This window comes from Phaseolus vulgaris, chromosome 3 (genome assembly GCF_000499845.2).
Source record: "Phaseolus vulgaris cultivar G19833 chromosome 3, P. vulgaris v2.0, whole genome shotgun sequence".
Classification (NCBI taxonomy): Eukaryota; Viridiplantae; Streptophyta; class Magnoliopsida; order Fabales; family Fabaceae; genus Phaseolus; species Phaseolus vulgaris.
In genome coordinates, this window is record NC_023757.2 from 10,558,341 (window position 1) to 10,570,558 (window position 12,218).

Below are 12,218 nucleotides of genomic sequence, written 5' to 3' on the forward strand. Positions count from 1 at the left end.
AAACTGCCAACTCAACTTAACAGAAATAACTGTCTGAGTGGTACCTTTGGTGCCCTAACTAACTTGTGAAAAACCTTTCAGCAGACCAAAGAATAAACCTGTTCTTTCATAGTAAAACAGATTAAAGTATAACACACAGGCCAGCTCAGCTTAACTGAAATAACGAACTGAGCTTTCCCTTGGTGCCTTAACAGAAATTTAGAAAAGCCTTTTAACAGAGAAGAAATAAACAGATTCTTTCTCCATAAAACAGATTTATTTGTGTACTGTTTTAAAACTGTTAAAAAACATTTTAAAAAGCTTTTCAAAAACCATTTAACCACATCATGTGCTTGATCTAGACTTGATTAGGCATCTAGGATAGGTTACACAGCAAAAGGCAATCATACACATTTACAGGCCTAATTACAAATGAATCTAAAAACCTATTACAATCTTCAAAGCACTCAAGCCATTTTCTTCATCAAACACACATAAAGTCTTGGTAGGGAAGAAGCTTCCTCCAGCTTCAACAATAGAGTTATCTAAGTATGGAATCATTTTCGAGTCAAGGGGATCTGTGAAGACTCAGGTGCTTGTAGATTTTGTAACTGAGCTAACACACTTGGAAGAAGAACTTGTAATCAAGGAAGAAGAACCTGTAATCAAGGAAGAAAGGAAGTGGATATTGTCCGTTGATGGTGCGTCAAACATTAAAGGAAGTAGAGTTGGAATTATTTTGGAAGGACCTAATGGTGTGTTGTTGGAACAATCATTGGAATTTACTTTCAAAGCAAACAATAACCTCGCAGAGTATGAGGCTTTATTGGCAAGAATGCAGTTGGCGACGAATTTGGGAGTGAAAAGGTTGGTTATAAGGAGTGATTCACAATTGGTCATCGAACAGGTAGCAAAAACTTTTAGGCAAAGGATCCACATTTGGCTAAATATTTGGTAAAGATACGTAAGAGTTTATGTTGGTATATGTTCCTAAAGATAAAAATGTCAAGGAAAATTTATTGTCAAAATTGGTGAGCATTAAAAGACCTGGAAATCACCGATTGGTAATACAAGAAAATTTAGAATTTCCTAGTGTTACTATTGATGAAATAATGGAGATAGAGATGGGGAAGGGTTGGACAAACATGTCTGTAAAGTGGTTGCTAGATAGAGAAAGATTAGTAGATCCTCAAGAGGTAGGTATTCTTCGAAAAAATGCAGCAAGGTATGTTCTAATTGATGGTCATTTGTTTAGAAAGGGTTTCTGAATTCCTTTTGTTAAGGTGTGATGAAAGCCCTAAAAAAAGAGAGAATTATGCAAGATATGCATGAAGGAGTTTTTGGAAGCCATATCAGAGATCGATCACTTGCAACCAAAGTGTTAGAGAAGGGTTTTATTAGTCGACTCTGAGGGATGATTGTTTGGTTTATGTGAGAAAATGTGATAAATGTCAACAACACACAACTCAGATTAATGCTCCAACTGAATGTTTATATTCCCTTATGTCACCATGGCCTTTTCATTGATGAGGAATTGATATACTTGGCTTGTTTCCGATATCAATTAGATAATTCAAATTTATTGTTGTTGCAATTGCATATTTTACAAAGTGGGTGGAAGTAGAGTCTCTAACTACAAAAACAATTGAAAAATTATTAATTTTTTTTTGGAAATCTATAATATGCAGGTTTGGAGTACCAAGGGAGTTAGTGCGGATAATGAGACACAATTTGTATGTAGAAAGGTGCGGGACATGTGCAAGGAGATGGGAATCCATCAATTTTTTTCATCGGTGGAGCATCCCCAAACAAATGGGCAAGTGGAGGTTGCAAACAAGGTGATTTGCAGGGTTTGAAGAAGAAAATGGGGAAAGTAAAGACAAGAAAGGTGGAATTTATACCAGAGATAGTTTGCTTATACCACACTACAGTTCAATCAACAACGAGGGAAACTTCTTTTAGTCTAGTTTACGGAAGCGATGCAGTACTACCCATTGAGTTAGAAATACCATCCAAAAGGGTAGGAAAAATTTGAGGAGCAGGAGTCGACAATGGGAAGAATTTTCCACTTGGATACAATAAACAAGTTGATGGATAAAGAAAAAGTGAATGAGGTCTCCCTCAAAAGGAGAATCAAAGCAAAAAATTTAAGCAGAGTAAGTCCAAAAGAGTTTTGGAAAGGAGACTTGGTGTTGAGAAAGGTAGGTGAAATTCACATGGGTAGTAAGTAGGCTACAAGATGGATAGGACTCCATTGGGTTCGAGAAGTTGTTGGGAAATAAGCATATCGATTGGAAGCTTTATATGGTGGTCTTAAATCGAGAACATGGAATGTAAGTAATCTTCACTTTTATTATAGTTGAAATTGTTAATTCATTTTGAACTTGTTATTTCAATCTATTTATAAGTTGTAATAAGTGATTGTTTCTGAGGAAATAAATGATGAATTATATTTTGTTTTTCACTTAACATATTGTGTTGAAGTTATCAATAACAGATTATTGAAGAAAACAAATCATGTACATGTCTTAACTTGATGTGCTTTCGAGTTATTGCTCGGTCCAGTTTATTGAAGGTCATGTACAAGTCTTAATTTGACGTGAAGAAAAACCATGTACAAGTCTTAACTTGATGTGGTATCGAGTTATTACTCGGTCCAGTTCATTGAAGGCCACATATAGGTCTTAACTTGATGTGAAGAAATATTATGTACAAGTCTTAACTTGATGTGGTGTTGAGCTATTGTTCTATCCAATTTATTGAAGGTCACGTGCAGGTCTTAACTTGACGTGAAGAAAAACCATGTACAAGTCTTAACTTGATGTGGTATCGATTTATTGCGCGGTCTAATTTATTGAAGGCCACGTACAAGTCTTAACTTGACGTGAAGAAAAATCATGTACAAGTCTTAACTTGATGTGGTGCCAAACTATTACTCGATCTAGTTTCCAAGTTTTAAATTAACACGATGCCGAGCTTTAATTTGATGCATTGTAGGTGAAAGAAATCAAGTAATGTTATCAGTGTACATTTTTTAGATCGTAAGTTGTAAAGAGTAGAAATTTCTAATTGACGTTTGTAGATAATTTCTTCAAGCAAGTCAAACAATATTTAAGTAAAGCAAAATGTCAAAGGAGCAAATAATTACAAATAGTATACAAATAGTAGCGACATATGAGTTTGTCAAAATATCAAAATGAGTATTTAAGGGGGCAAGCTTCAATAAATATTACAAGTTATTTGTCAACTACTTTGTCGTCCACAACAATCTTCAAATGCGACCAATCAGTGGTGAACATGTGGGAAGAGAGCAGTTTCAACTTAATGCTTGAGAACATGTATGTCAGAAGTAATAATGGGGTGCAAGTTCCAATAAAATGCATGAGGACACAAGCACATATGATAGATTAGAGATAGATCAAGCAATATCAACGAACTTATTAGCCTTATTGACTTATGTCTAAGGTTAGGGGGCTGTGAGGTCATGGGTCGAGCTCATTTATGTGACGAAATGGTCTTAATCTTTGGAAATTGATGATTATGATCTTATTAGTCTCATTGGCTTATGCTTGAGGCTAGGGGGTTGTGAGGTCATGGGTTGAGCCCATTTATGTGGCGAAATGGTCTTAATCTTTGGAAATTGATGGTTATGAACTTATTACCCTCATTGGCTTATGTATGAGAGTCACGGGTCGAGCCTAGTCATGTGGCGAAATGGTCCTAATGTCGATCTTTGGAGTTAATGAAGAAAATCCATTTACTTTTCATAAAGATGGGAGGACATTAATTACAGAGATGTGGTGAATATGCAGAATAAAGATTAATTGTGAAATAGAACTAGAAACAAGACCAAATGCAGAAGAAGAGAGAGGGACACTCATTATAAGAGAAGAAAGAGATCAATCAAGGAATAGAACACTTTGACTAGAGACCAATGTTTCCGGCTCAATTAAATGTTCTAGTTAAGATACGTCATTCTTGCCTAGAACACATATATAAAAAGCAATATCATTAAAAGTAAAAAGAAATCAAATTTTATTTTAGATTGGTTCAAGAAAAAAGTTAAATCAATTTTCAACAAAAAAGTCTTTGAACCAGAATAATATATATAAGTAATAATAGAAGATGTTAATATAAATATTTAATTAAGAAATTTAGGTACTAATGATACACTAAGTCAAATTTTAATGAAAATTTCAAATATTGAGTTGTAGGTAAAAAATTAAAAATACTCAACAAAATATGTAAAAAGTAACTTTGTCACAAAAAATGTTAGATAAAAGATAAAACTCAAAATAAATGAATGATAAATGTTAGTAGTAGTTGAATTCAAAGTTATTACTAATATTGTGGAAGTAGTTAGTCAGAAATGTGGATGAGATATAACTTTGATATTATTGACAATAAATTTTGTATATTGATTATAATGATATTTTTAATTGAATAGTTTCGCTCACCATCTTATTTTGTTTTTGTCTGTGATCGCAATCTTGTTATCATCTTGTCAACACGCAATTCTATCATTCCTCATAATTTTAAGAGTTTTTTATTTTTGTTTTGTTTGTATATATTTAAAGTATATATTCGATATGCAACTTAGTAAACTATATATAGTTTGTGTTTTCAATAATCTTAAAACAACAGGTTTTAGTAGGATGTTACATATATAGTGTAACATGCTGATTCCAAATTTTTAGGGGATGTACTCGTTCGTCATTCCGTAACTAACTAGTGATGAATTAGTAAAAAGTATTTTTTTTTCTCAATAATTTTCTCCAACTAAAATTATTAAAAGACATTAAAAAATTTCCATATTGATATGACTGAAACTGGATTCAAATTTCTAAAATAATATCTTCAGTTCAAGTCTTTAATAGGGAAATAAAATAATTAATAAAGTTTTGAACAGAAAATTATCTCACTAAAACCACACCAAGAACACAGTAAAACGAAACTCCAAAAAGCACAGTTATTTTCCTTAAAATGTAATTAAACTCCAATCTTACGTAATTACCCAAAACCGAGGTGAGTTAGGAAGGTAGGCGATGGAAGAGTCTAAACGGTGCGTTTGAGGGGGTGGTTTATTAAGAAAGAAATTGTGTTGCGGCAGGGTGGAAGAGGAGTGTAGCAGAAACAGAAACAGAAACAGATCTTGAAGTTGGCACTACTCACAGAGCTCTAATTCTCTCTCTCTCTGTTGGATCCTTCATCAGAGGTATCAATTCTCCTTTTCTTCGATCCTTCAATTCCTTCTTCACTCACTCATTCCCTTACTCCATTCTTACTACCATCACTGATTCACTGAACCAACCAACCACCTTCATTCACTTTCTCAAATTCGCCAATCACCCATAAACCCTCGGATTCCGATTTCCGAGAAACTCACACGATGAATTTCCTGATGCGTTCCACCACGCACGTGTACTCCGATAGGGAAAAGCCTTCGTCCACGACGGCCACGACTCCGACGAAGTCTCCGACTCCGACGACTCCGGAGCCCCGCTCAGACGGCGCCTCGTCTTTGGAGAGTCTCACAGCCGAGGACCCCTATATCCAAGTCGGCCACTTCGACGGAGAGGTCGATGGCGAAAACGGCGCCGTCCCTTTCACTTCCAAAAACGACGCCTCCGTTTTGGCTATGCACTTGGATGTTTCTGAAGACGAAGGATGGATCACTATTCCTTACAGTATGTCTTTCGATGCTCATACACACTCCTCTTTTCTTCTCCTTACTTAAGGCAGCGTTTGGTTCATTATTTTCATGAAACAGGAAATTACAGTGAGATCAAGGAGTGTGTTTGAGTTCTACTGAAAAGAGTGAGATCAATGAGAATATAGCATAGAACCTAACTGATCAATGAGAAGAAAATTAGAAGTAAAATGTATTGAATTTTCCCATATGATAAAATCAACTCTGTATTTCGACTTTTATAGAAACTCCCTCGTTTAGCTTAATCCAAATATTATTTATCATTTATTCATTAGCTAGGCTAAATTATGAATGTTTATTTAAACATACTTCCTTCTGCATTGTCCATCACTTTGTTGTTAACTAAGTGGGAACTAAGATTTGGACATGAGAAATTATAACCAACATGGTTTTTGTTAGCTCTCGGTTTAAAGTGATAGGAGGACACTTTATTTTTTGTCTATGATAATTGACGATGTTATGGGTAAGATTGTTCTGCTTATGTGATGAGATGTGATTCATCTGATTTTGAATTTTGCTTTTATAGAGGAAATTCCTGAAGACTGGAATCATGCGTCAGACATGCAGTTCTTTCGCTCCCTAGATCGTTCCTTTCTCTTTCCTGGTAAGATTCTTTCCTTCTTTGGTACATGAATCAGAGTGTTTAAATGCCTGCTTTGGTCTGCCCGTTCACATGGGAAGTTCATAGGATCTAATTGATGTTTTGAATTCAGGTGAACAGGTTCAGATCCTAGCGTGTCTTTCTGCTTGTAAGCAGGATATGGAGATTATTACTCCATTTAAAGTTGCTGCTGTGATGAGTAAAAGTGGTATGTGTCATAGTCATGACAAAGTAAATGGAAATGTTGAAAACAGAAATGATTCAGTGTCTAGAGAAGAGCAACTGAACACTAGTAAAGAAGAGAAGAAAGACCTGGAAAAAGTGAAGACTGATCACCCAGCGGATGCTTATGCTGGTGAATCCCTTTTAAGGATGGAGGTTCACAAAAGACAAACTGCATTGTTGCTACAAAAATTTGAGAATTCTCATTTCTTTGCCAGGATTGCTGATGCTGATGAGCCGCTTTGGTCTAAACGAGGTTCTTCCGAAAAGTCCAACTCCTTTGAACAAAATGGGCAAAGGATCTCATCATTTGATATTAAAGAGACTGCAAAAAATACATCTTCTATTAGTGCAGTTATTGATAGAGCAAATTTTGATGCAACTATTTCCAGTGGAGTGGCAAGAAATTCAGTCAAGTGTTGTGCCCTACCGAATGGAGATATAGTGGTACGTGTCATAAAATTTCAGTGATTATGCATATGATTATTCATTTTTTTTATCTAAAGTTTTTGTATGGATCATAAAGTTTGACATTCAGATGAGTGCTACATTTCAGTTAAATTTGGGGTTGAGTCTACAGTCTTTTGATTGCTTCAATTTTCATTTCCCTGGCATGCAACAAAGACAATCTATCTGTCATCTAATTCATTTGTTCATGCTGTTTGTAAACTCATGGAAAATCATTTAGTAAAACCCCCCACCCCCACCCTAAAAAAAAAAGACTTGCTTTTAAGGGAGGGTTTCCCAAGTGCTTGAGTGCTTATCATTTGTAAAACTCATTGAAAATCATTTAGTACAAGTGTATAAAATTTTACTGCATGTTGATAGTATTGTGCTGAGTTTATTGCATGTTGATAGTATTGTGCTGAGTTTTTGCATCCTCTGCAATGATTCTTCTCGTAACTGCATTATCAATGTTTAAGATTTTTTCATTTCTATGGGGCATTTGGAGCCAAATATTTGCTGGTGTTTCTTTGGATTGTTGTGTAGTATATTGACCTGTGTAAATATCATCATTATTTAGATTTCTTGAAAATATCTTTTGTAATGTAGAGGTATTGTTTCACACTTTCACTGGCTAGAACCTTGGTCTCGTATCTTCATATTACTTAAGCATTCGTTTAATTTCAAATATATTTTAGTGGCATTTTCCTTGCCTCTATAGTACCACAAATCTTTATGAAAATTTTGTCCTGTGATATCCTCCTTAATTATGCCTGACCATTCTCATATGCCCAGATTACTGATCTGATTCTTTTTCCTGTTTGGAAGGATCCAGGTTCTTTTACAGGTGAATGTTGGTGTTGACTTTCTTAAAGACCCTTGTATAGAAATTCTCCAATATGAAAAGTTTCCGGAGAAAATATTGTCTTCTGAGAACCAGGACAATTCCGTTCAAACACATCAGGATCCATGTGGAGCTCTATTAAAGTGGATACTTCCATTAGATAACTCTCTCCCCCCTGCTTCTCGCCCAGTATCTCCTCCTCAGTTTTCTTCAAATTCAGGAATGGGTAGCACCTCTCAGAGGTCAAATGTTTCACCATCATCTAGCTCTCAATTATTTTCTTTTAGTGGCCATTTTAGAAGTTACTCCATGTCATCATTACCCCAAAATACAAATCCACCAACTGCTCCTGTAAAAGCAGCTAGTTCTAAGCCAAACTTTGACATTGAAGATTGGGATCAATGCTCATCTCAGAAATTTTTAAGGAAAAAAGGTGGAGTTGAAGAACTTTTATCTTTTAGAGGTGTCTCATTAGAGCGAGAAAGGTTTTCAGTTTGCTGTGGATTAGAAGGTATCTACACACCTGGAAGAAGGTGGAGAAGGAAATTTGAAATAATACAACCACTAGAGATTCATTCCTTCGCAGCTGACTGCAATTCAGAGGATCTTCTGTGTGTTCGGATAAAGGTTTGAACTATAATGTCACTGAACCAAATTATTTGGCATACTTGCCTGTATTTTTGTTACCCTCATTCTTTTTTGGGGGCATTTATACTATTAACTATTTTCAGCTTCTGTTTTTATTGACATTTCATAAGTTCTGTTCTCCAGAATGTTGCTCCTGCACATGTTTCAGATATTGTGATATTTATAGATGCCATTACAATAGTTTTCGAAGAGGCTACAAAAAGCGGACCACCATCATCATTACCAATTGCATGTATTGAAGCTGGAAATGACCATTCTCTACCAAATTTAGCCCTCAGGTTTTCTTTAAGTTTGTTATTTTTTTGTATTGTTACTTATCTGTTAACATGCTTTATACAACCAGTTTCAGTTGCATAGGTTTATGTCATGTGCCATGTAAGCCATCAATGAGCATGTGAAAATTGCCTAAATTGCAGTCACCTCTAGCTCACCTTAGTAGTTGTAGCCTTTTTGGAGATTGTCTTACTTTCAATGTCGAATGGTGGTGGTTTAGTCCACATCAGCTAGTAATATGATTAAAATAAAATATATAAGTGAAAACCTTATTTTGTAAGTCAATTTTGTAGGATTGAGTTATACCTTAGATACAATTTTTAAGATGGAATCAAATTATATCCTATATGCATTGTTCAGCCACCTACATTTTTGCCATGCTTTGGGCTGGAAGTCTTAGACGTAAGGTAGAGTGTTGGGAATGTTACCTTAATCACATCATTCCTAGCCAGTTTTAGTTGCAGCCTCTTTGGAATTTGCCTAATTGCAACCTCAAGGATGGTGATTTAGTCACTTTAGCTAGTGGTATGGCTGAAATATTTAGTATGTAAATGGTGTGTTAAACAACCTTAGAAGACAGTTTTGTGGAGTTGAGTTTAAACCTAAAATTCAATTGTCCCTAAAGCGCTAAATAAAGAAAGTACAATATCCATTTACATTCCTCTAAAATATTTATTATTTACAACAGTATTGTTTAATCTATAATGTATAACTATATTAAGGGGATATGATGAGGAGGATAATATGAGGATAACATGTTAGAATAGAAAGTAAAAGAGCTATGAGGAGGATAATATTGCGAAATCTTCTAATGTTTAGGCATAGAATACACACTTCCCTTCCAGATTTGGGGGGGGGGGGGGGGGGGGGGGAATGCTTTTTTAACTTTTGGACAAGGGAAGGATTGGATCCTGCCAATTCATTTCCTCCCTTTCAATAAAAGGTTGCTTGCTTAATACCCACTTCTGACATATATGAGTCTGTATCTTGTTGAGTATAAATCAATCTGATTAACTGTTACAGAATAAAAGAAAATGCTTAATAGTAAATATGGTTAGAGAAATTCAGAATTTGGTATATCCTGTATATAGTTAACTCCGTTCATCACCATCTAACTAGAAGTTTCTGCTTATAGGAGAGGTGAAGAGCATTCTTTCATCCTTAAACCTGCAACTTCTATGTGGAAAAATATTAAGGCTCAAGATGAAGGCTCTCAATTTTCAAAGTTGCAATCTCCAAACTCGTCATCAAGATCAAGTCTTTCCTCCAAGAGTCCTGACAGAACAAAGATCGTGTCAAGTGACAATCAGTATGCCATTATGGTGTCTTGTCGATGCAATTATACAGGTAAGTATTTTGGCTCCTTGTTTTGTTGGTGTGTTACTATTATCTAATATTTGCTGAGTTGTTAATTGGTTGTTCCCCCCTTGTTTTTTATGCTTAATGTAGCATCAAGATTATTCTTTAAGCAAGCAACCAGTTGGCGACCTCGTACATCAAGGGATATTATAATCTCTGTTGCATCCGAGATTTCAGGAGAGTCTCCTGGACCATATGAAAGAAATTCTCAACTTCCTGTGCAGGTCAATATATGTTTTAACTATTGACACTCTTGAGTTGGGGCTTGGATTTGGAGCACGTATTTAGTTTGTTTTGAATATTTATCCTACTTCAGTTTCATTAGTTTAATTGTTTCTCTTTTATCAGGTTTTAACTCTTCAAGCTTCAAATTTGACATCTGAAGATCTAACGTTGACAGTTCTCGCTCCAGCCTCATTCACTTCACCCCCTTCAGTTGTTTCTCTGAGTTCACCCACTAGTCCAAATAGTCCTTTTATTGGTTTCACAGAGTTTTTAGGAAGGATAAATGGTGAAAGACATGTCGGTGCCACTCAGGGGGGGAGCTTTACTTCTCTTTTAAAAGAAAACGACAAACAAGATGATGTTAGACCTCAGTCAGTTTCAATGAATGATGATGTCATCCCTAGTTCTGGCCTAAGTTGTACACATCTTTGGCTGCACAGTAGAGTTCCGCTTGGGTAATATGTCGGCTCTCAGTTTTATTTATATGACTTTGTTAAAGCTAACACTAATTAATTTAAAACCGTGTATTGGCCACGTCAGATGTATCCCATCTCAGTCAACAGCCACCATTAAGCTTGAACTACTTCCATTGACCGATGGCATAATTGCACTTGACTCTTTGCAAATTGATGTCATGGAAAAAGGTACAGATCACGAGACTTTTACTTCTTAATTCTTGACTCAGAAGACGAATTATCAGGTCAATACTTAAGTATTGGATTTTTGAGAAGATGAACTGCGTAAAAGTCTGTTAATTTTCTAAGTGTCATGATTGTTTTGGAGAATCACTCAATGAGAATAACAAAAAATTATAACTTGTGGCCGGACAATTTTAGTCATGCATTTTATAAGATCTTTTGTTGGCTTCCCCTAGGTATGATATTTTTGAGCCAGACGCTCGTTTGGGTCCTTTTTATAAGTTAGTTGTTCTGCTTGGGACTAGTCATTAATTTCTTGTTTTTCTTCGATGATCATTTTAGGTATTTATAGATGCAAAGCATATGTTCTCACAAGTATTTTTATAACGTTTGGTTGATTTTGTGCATTGTTTCATTCTTCATCAGAAAAAAGTTTCCCTGCTCTGCATATAGTAGTAGTAATCGAGATGCAAAATGCAAATTATGATATTGCTCAGGTTCTCACGTGTTTACATTATGGTCTGAACAGGTGTTACCTACATCCCTGAGCGGTCACTAAAGATAAATGCAACATCTAGCATTTCCAAGGGGATTATTTAAGATGGACTCAGCCTGGTTGCATATTTCATTAAGGATGTTATCCAGTGCAGTGGAAGCAAATATGGAGGATTTGTTTGCCTGGATTTAGAATTGTTCTTCCAACATACTCAACGGCACAAAGGTATCCTTCCGTTATTGTAGCATTGTGATGGAGTTGGCGTGTTAATTTGTTCAGAAATAGCGGTTCACTTTGTATTGTAAAAACCACGAGCTTAAAATAGATTATTGTTACATACCCCTTTAAGGGGAAGATTGTAATCTTTATAGATAGATCGATTTTTTTGTGAAGATGTACTTATCTCTGACTCTTCGGAGTGAAAACATTCATGGCAGTAGGCAGCTGCAATTCAGTGCTTTTCAACTGGTCATCACTGGAAGCCTTGTATTCATGACTTTACCTTTTTATTTATTTATTTATTTTTGACAAATTATTACTCATGGTTCATCTCACTGCTTCTAAGTCGAGTTTTTTTTTTTAACTGCTGCTATTTTTTTTCTTGTTAAGTTTTTTAAGGATAACCTCTAGCACTTCTTTCTCTTTGTTGCGGACATAGACAAATAAATATTGTCTCTGAGGATGTGAAACATAATTAATTTCCTTCAATGCTAATGAATTTTTTTTCTAACTTCTAGTTTACTTCAAGGTATTCTGTAGCCTATAATTTATTAAATGAC

General features: G+C 35.3%; 1 protein-coding gene across 1 annotated transcript; it reads left to right on the forward strand.

Moving 5' to 3' along the window:
• Window positions 1-4,987: 4,987 nt before the first annotated feature.
• On the forward strand, window positions 4,988-11,981 carry LOC137806620 (uncharacterized). The gene is made up of 10 exons (XM_068606832.1): window positions 4,988-5,666; window positions 6,216-6,293; window positions 6,403-6,959; window positions 7,792-8,427; window positions 8,572-8,726; window positions 9,857-10,068; window positions 10,171-10,304; window positions 10,429-10,760; window positions 10,846-10,949; window positions 11,473-11,981. The coding sequence occupies exons 1-10, from the start codon at window positions 5,369-5,371 to the stop codon at window positions 11,541-11,543; spliced, it is 2,577 nt and encodes an 858-aa protein (XP_068462933.1). The 5' UTR covers window positions 4,988-5,368; the 3' UTR covers window positions 11,544-11,981.
• Window positions 11,982-12,218: the final 237 nt, after the last annotated feature.

What these genes read in the sequence shown, in the direction of transcription:
- LOC137806620 (XM_068606832.1), top strand. Translation starts at nt 5,369, where the DNA reads ATGAATTTCCTGATGCGTTCCACCACGCACGTGTACTCCGATAGGGAA. An exon ending in TTGTCGATGCAATTATACAG is followed by an intron (nt 10,069 to 10,170) that starts GTAAGTATTTTG and finishes TGCTTAATGTAG; the next exon opens with CATCAAGATTATTCTTTAAG. An exon ending in ATTCTCAACTTCCTGTGCAG is followed by an intron (nt 10,305 to 10,428) that starts GTCAATATATGT and finishes CTCTTTTATCAG; the next exon opens with GTTTTAACTCTTCAAGCTTC.